General features: G+C 39.8%; 1 protein-coding gene across 1 annotated transcript; it reads left to right on the top strand.

Moving 5' to 3' along the window:
* The first annotated feature begins 1,839 nt into the window (after window positions 1-1,839).
* Window positions 1,840-5,943, top strand: LOC108376405 (muscarinic acetylcholine receptor M2-like). Its single transcript, XM_017632613.1, is given in 6 exon segments — window positions 1,840-2,001; window positions 2,101-2,528; window positions 2,593-3,038; window positions 3,160-3,637; window positions 4,469-5,065; window positions 5,068-5,943. Coding segments are annotated over 6 exon segments (2,352 nt in total). The 5' UTR covers window positions 1,840-1,885; the 3' UTR covers window positions 5,355-5,943.
* Window positions 5,944-7,251: the final 1,308 nt, after the last annotated feature.

The raw sequence follows: 7,251 nt of genomic DNA, 5'->3' as shown, positions 1-7,251 counted from the left end.
TATTGGTACGTTAATAGGCTACTGCTTTATAAAAAAATACGCAGACCGGCTCGAAGTGGCTTAGCATGGGTGCTGCAGATTGCCACTTCTATGAGGAGGCAAAGATATTTCTCCTTCTTCTCTGTAACTGTCCGGCATTATCGATTATGTAGAGTCTACTTTCTTTAGTGATCTTGACGAATTTGGAAATATAAACGTTCGTTCAACATGATTTCAAGCTTTTCACTTGTAAGCAAAATAAGATTTGTCTGAAATGTATCTTCAACGAGTTCATAAAAGGCTGTAATATATCATAGCTATTTAAATTCCTAAGTAAAAATTTACACTTTTCTAATAAAAGCTATAATTTTCACACACACATCGCATCCACTAATAGCCACAAAATTTTCAATAACCTCTACGAGCATTTAACCATAGAAAATCAGAAAAGGTTTCACCTTGAAAGTAACTCACGGCTATTGCTTGTCAAAGTAAAAACTCGCAAATTACATTTGAACCAAACCACAATTCAAAAAATCTGCTTACAACAAGTGGCATGCATGCTAAAGCTGCTCATAGGTATTAGTGTCAAAGTTGCAGGTGAATTTGCAACCGCCTGTAAATGTCGAATTTCGACAGTAACTATTCGTGCTGCACAAATTGAGAGCCCAAAGCAAACGGCAACAGTAACCATTTGCGTTTGACATAAATATGTATGTACGTCTGTAGTACGAGTATACATATGTATTTAAAGAGTTGTGCATTCTCTCAAACAAAAATAAAAAACAATCTGTAATTTTTTCCATCGGAAATATAAAATTTATCATATTTTAAAACTTCTGCCAATATATTTGGGAAAAATACTAAGATTTGCCTGAGCAGGACCGATTTGAAAATACCTCCAAAAATCGAGTATTTTATAAATAAAATTAGTATACAAATTTTTTATTTTTTTTTTAAGTCTCCTCAGTTGATACACGAGTTTAAGTTTAAAAAGGTTCGACGTAAACTTTTGAGAAAAGGTGTTTCTTAAACTAAGTAATTTTTTTAATAAGAAAAAAAAAAATTTGGAGGTATTATCAAATCTGTCCAACTTACGCAAATCTTAATATTTTCCGTAATATTTGTGCGTAAGTTTCAGAATATAGTAAATTTTATAATTCCGATGGAATAACTGCAAGTTTTTTTTTTTTGGTGAGGCACTCTAATGTATATATGAGAACAACACTCATACGTATATACACGCGGTATGTGACATGAGGCAAGTGTCAAGAGCCAACTCATACTAAACTGGACGCATGCACACATTCCTTAATAGTTGCCATACGCGTTAACCCCGAATGACTGAGTTTGTGTAAGAATATTTTAGAAGAAGAAATGTGTACCACAGCAGCTGGAAACAAAGTTTTGCTGTTGCTATTTGCCTCTACCTTTCGTTTTGCATCCTGCCTGCAACGCAAATTCAATTTATTATGCAACATAGCACTAATTTGTCAACAACATTTTCTAGTCACTTAAAATGTAGACAAGCTAAATTGTAGGTAGTAGATAAACACATTTTTGGTTAATATATGTACGTACATATGTACAGTGTACATTTTCAAGCTGGCCAACATGCGAACATGCAACTCACAAGCTACCTACTAGCCAAATATAATTACATATGTATACTTTTTTTTTGCATTTCAGATTATTACAACAAGTTGCCGTTTGCACTATCCTTGCTGTCCTTGCCACCCCACTCACTGATGTGCAGCACTTTGCGGTTGCACAGCTAATGAAGTTACAACCGAAAATCACTTTAAATACAGTTTTTTGTGAACATCGAAAATTAGCCGCATTGCAAATTCATCGCCCACACTGATCACAGTTTTTCGGCCTCGGCTGCAGAGTAAGAAAACAGAAAATGACGGTACCAAATCAAAGTGAGTACACGAATATAGAGTTGTCCACGCTCGAGATAGCAAGCACCAATAAGACAGATACCATTTACTCTATCAAACCGGATTTTATAACGCAATGGTTAGTAAAGAGTTCTCTGTTCACAATACCCTTTTAATATATACATACATTTTTTTAATAACCACTTTATCTTCTATTTCATCACTCTGACACGCAAAGGCGACAAAAGAAAGAGCGCGAAAATATTTGCAAATCTATATTCAATCGTTTTGTCGAGCACACCGAGTGTAAGCGCCTCTTAGAGGCCGCTCAGCTCTATCATCCTTTCATTGGCGAGAACGGTGAGCTGAGCATGTGGAACTATGACGGGGAAATGGACATGCTGATGGCCTACAATAATCGTAGCCTGAACCAGAGCCTGTTGGAAGATTACACGAATGCTACCACACACGAGCCAACGCCATCGCAGGTTCTGCCACCTTTTGCGCTCTGGCAGAGCATACTGATCGCGTTGTGCTTGTCGATCTGCATCATTCTAACGATAGGCGGCAACGTGCTTGTGCTGCTCGCTTTCATTGTGGATCGGAATATTAGACAGCCGAGCAATTATTTTATTGCTTCATTGGCCGCAACGGATGTGCTAATCGGTAGGTTCGCGCAATTGCTTAATACCTATTCAATCGCAAGCGTTAATCCACATTACTATTACAGGTTCGGTCTCAATGCCCTTCTACACCATATACGTGCTAATGGGCTACTGGGATTTGGGTCCGCTGTTGTGTGATCTTTGGTTGTCTGTAGACTACACAGTGTGTCTGGCATCGCAGTATACAGTTCTACTGATAACCATCGACCGTTATTGTTCGGTAAAGATCGCTGCCAAGTACCGTAGCTGGCGTACGAGAAAACGTGTAATCTATATGGTCACCATAACCTGGATCATACCAGCGCTTTTGTTTTTCATATCCATATTTGGCTGGGAGCATTTCACGGGCAAACGTGACCTCTTACCGGGCCAGTGTGCTGTGCAATTTCTCAAGGATCCCGTTTTCAATACAGCGCTTATTATTGGCTATTACTGGACTACACTTGTGGTGTTGTTCGTGCTGTATGGTGGTATATATCGCACCGCTTACGAAATGCAGAAACGTAGCGAGGCCAAACAGCGAAAAATGCAATCGATGGTGGCGCTGAGTGCGGGCGCCATGTCCGGCATGGCGGGCCATGCAGCAGGCATAGGAGTCATNTACCGCTTACGAAATGCAGAAACGTAGCGAGGCCAAACAGCGAAAAATGCAATCGATGGTGGCGCTGAGCGCGGGCGCCATGTCCGGCATGGCGGGCCATGCAGCAGGCATAGGAGTCATCGAAGAAAAGATATTGAAAACCCAGGTAGAGATCGGCGGCATAACGAGCAAGGATGGTAGCATTTGCAGTGGTGGTATTAAGCGTGGATCCGGCCAGATGAACCCCATGACGCAAGCAGAAGCCATCAACGGCACAGTAGCCGAAGCCATCAATGAACAACGTCGCATTTCCGAATGCAAAACGGAAAACGGCAAGCGTGATGGAAATTCAGGTGAAACAGAAAAGAGTGAACGATCGAGTAGCCCGGCCTTCGATTCCGATGAGGAAAGTTCTGTCAATCAAACGCAGCAATTGGCTAATCAGCAAAAACTAGCAAATCTGCGTAAGCGCTCTTCAATTGGACTGGTGTTCGGCGCACAGGCGGCGTTGATAGCTACGCGTAGTAAAGGTAATTTAACACAGTGTTCCGCAAATTCCAAATCCAGTGAAACCATGGCCACAACGGCCACCGCAACATCCCCCAATCCGACACGCAGTGGCGTTCTGGTGCGTACTCAAAGCAAAGAAGAAGTGAGCATACATTCAGCTGCGAGTGGCGACCGACCCAAACGTACCTCGTGCACAACCCTTACCCAAATTGTTGAAACTGAGATCCTACTTGATGAACAACACCGTACTGCACACCCACCGCCACGCTCCCGTTCCAGCACGATTGGCAAACTGCACGCTGAGTCGCCGCTCTCGCCCGTGGATATTGCACCGATCGAGGTGCCACGTGACCAGGTGCAGCAGTGCTTGGTTCAAGCTATTCTCCCACCTCCAGAGCAATTCCAATGTCCCTCACCCTTTTCCGAGTACTCGGATAGACCGTTTGGTGACACCAGCAGTATTAGTGAGCTCAATATGACCTATAACCTGCTAACCAATTGCTCTGACTTGCGATTTATGGACGAAAGTTCTGTTATGCTTGCATCGCCTATCGCCAACGACAGCGTAAACAGCACTCTGCGAAGAGGCACTGCCGCCTATATTGATGCACAGCTCGGTTACGATCGTGCCAATCAAGTTGCCACCAATCCCAAGTTGCTGCAGCAGGCACTGCAAAAGGCTGCGGCTGCTCAGCAACAACAGCAAAAGTCTAAGACCAAAGCTGCACGCCGCACTTCCCCACCTGGAGCCAACAATCCTTCTGCTCCATCCAATGGTAACAAAAGTTCCACAACCGAAAACGAAATAGATTATGTCGAAATTGAGCAACATCTTCTTGTTTCCTATACAGGCATGGAAGATTTTGTCAAGCTGCGGCGAGAGAGTTGCATAGAAGCTATAAGCCTGCTTACTCTCAGCGATCAAGCCAAGTTGGGCGATGATACGGCGATCTCCAAAGATATACGACGCAGTTCGAGCCCACTGGAGACGCATACGCGACGCACATCCACCACAACAGCTGCCGCAGCGCCCTCCGTAACCACCGTGACACTGTCAATGCAAAATCAAGTAACGACAACCGTTACTACTGCTGCGCCACCAGCGCAGCTGGAAAAAATCGATGAACGCGAAACATCCGAGGCGACTACAACCATCAACAAAAACGACGCGAACACGGAAAAAAATTTAGGTGCCGATTCCACAGACGCCTGCGCCAGTAGTCTCACACAAAATGCAAACACTACCAGCACGGTATTGGTGGCAGGCGCCGGCATCAGCACGACCTGCGGCAGCAGTAGTAGCACTTCGAATACCAACAACAAGCCATCAAGTGTTAAATCGCACACACAAGCCGGTGGTGAAGTAACCAGCCGAAATTCAAGTAAACGAGACTTCATCCAATCTATAGGCAAGCATTTCAAAAGTAAAAAGAAGTTGCCCATAATCATCGGGGTGGACGACAGAAATCGAAATCAGAGAATCGAGCGCGCAAAGCGTTTCGTACGATCTCCTTTATACTCGGCTGTTTCGTGGCGTGTTGGACGCCATACCATGTGTTGGCGCTGGTGGAAGGCTTCTGTCGAAATCCACCCTGCACAAATGAGCATCTCTATATGTTTTCGTACTTTCTCTGCTATGCAAATAGTCCGATGAACCCATTTTGCTATGCGCTCGCGAATCAGCAATTCAAGAAGACTTTTACGCGCATACTCAAAGGAGACTTTCATATGACATAAGGAATTGTGGCAAGGAAAACGGGAGCCGGTAAGTGTATGGCCGGTAGGGGGTGGTGGGGGTATTAGAAAGAAATGCAGCTCTCTTAAAATGCGTTTTCGAGTGACCAAGTGTATGTATGTATTTATATGCTGTTTTTGATTTTTCTTAAAGATTACGAGTACTGAAATATATTTGACAACCACGGTTTGGTGTGACACCTAATGAGCCCTAGGAACTATGCACCAGTTGCCGGGGTTGTCAGATATGTTGAAATTTTTGTTTTGTAGAAAACGCTTTTGGAAGAGTTGCTCATCTCAGCTTTCGTGCAACTATGATACAAAACTGCAACGTGCTAGAGGTATGAGCGAGGAGAGTTTATGGTGCCAGAGAAAGGGTATCATGGATTAGTATAAGTTTGCACAGGAGAGCCATGTATGTATATATATATATATGTATGTACGCGTGTGTGCGAACAAAGGGAATGCGTGTTTCAGAAGGATCTTCTTAGTGCATTATAGTTGGCTGTATTGTGCGAGCGGCGCGTCTGATGAATTTTTACGTACATACACTGTAGGTGATATGTTATTGGAGCGTTGCTCGCATGCCATAAATTTACGCTTGTTTCTCATTAAATTTATTAGAATTTAAGAATTAAATAGTTTAAATTTAAATGTAAAGAAAATATTTCTAGTTCTTAAAAATAGTTAATTAAAGAAATTCAGTTGATAAAATACAAAGTAGTTGCTTAGTATTGAATTAACCTTTATGTAAGTGTTAGTGAAAACAATAATTTATTTAATAGAGTGAAATTATATAGTTGTATTAGCTATATTTAGTAAATATTTAACAAATTTTAGACAATAATTACCAAAGTAACGTAGAAAACATTGAGTTAAATAGCAACACAAACAAAATAGTGAGTAAATTATTTTAGTTTAGTAAGAAAATATAAATATTTAGTAAGAGTATATTAGTTTCTATGAAAAAGAAAGCCAGAAGTTAAAGAAATAAAAAAAAAATTGTTTAACCAACTGACGATGTAGCAGAAGCCTTACGCAATTATGGGAATAGTTATTGTTATGATTACAAATATATATGTAGATATGTATAAAATAATAAAAATTAATATTAAATAATTCATAATGAATAATAAGTATGAACATATATTTATGGTATTCATGTGTCACATTGAATTATGTATAGTCGTAAATATGTGCATATGTAATGTGTAAGCTACATCTATGTACTTATATATTTACTTAAAGTTCATTCGAAGGCATAATTATTAATTATACATAAGAATATGCCGCAGAAGTGCAAATCATGCATATTGAAATAATTGCATAGTTATATACATACGTACATACTACATACAGTGACTCAAACAAACGTTCACATATTGATTTTTTTTTAATATTTAAGATGCAATGCGAATTAAAATTTGGTATTTATTTTTGTACAAAAATATTGTTAATACTATAATCAAAACCATACAACACCATGCGACAGTAAATTTTACACACAAACAGTTTTATATATTCGCGAAACCATGGGCCCAATATAGTAAAACTGCGTTTTTAATTTTTCTCTCTGACGTCAGGATGTTTTTTAAAAGGATTTTGAAATTTTAAAAATATATTTACTTCAAAAAATTATTAAAACAAAATTTAGAGCAAATTTGGAAAAATAGTATGACTATCAAATTAAGGGGAATATTCTCTAGAATTTAGGCCCATGAAATTTTTTGGAGCATAAGGACGATTAGGTATTGTAAATGTGTTTTTAACATTTTTTCATTGAATAGCATTGAAATTTTGCAATAATTATTTTCCAAAAAAATATATGTTAATTACTAATATGCACTCGACCACATCCTCAAATTTCGTTCTTCTAACTTTATTCGCTCAAAAAAATAAA

The sequence above is a fragment of the Rhagoletis zephyria genome, unplaced genomic scaffold (genome assembly GCF_001687245.7).
Source record: "Rhagoletis zephyria isolate East Lansing unplaced genomic scaffold, Rhagoletis_zephyria_1.1 Rzeph_scaffold_10376, whole genome shotgun sequence".
Taxonomy (NCBI): domain Eukaryota; kingdom Metazoa; phylum Arthropoda; class Insecta; order Diptera; family Tephritidae; genus Rhagoletis; species Rhagoletis zephyria.
Note: the sequence above shows the minus strand (reverse complement) of the source record. Positions and strands in the feature narration are given on the sequence as shown.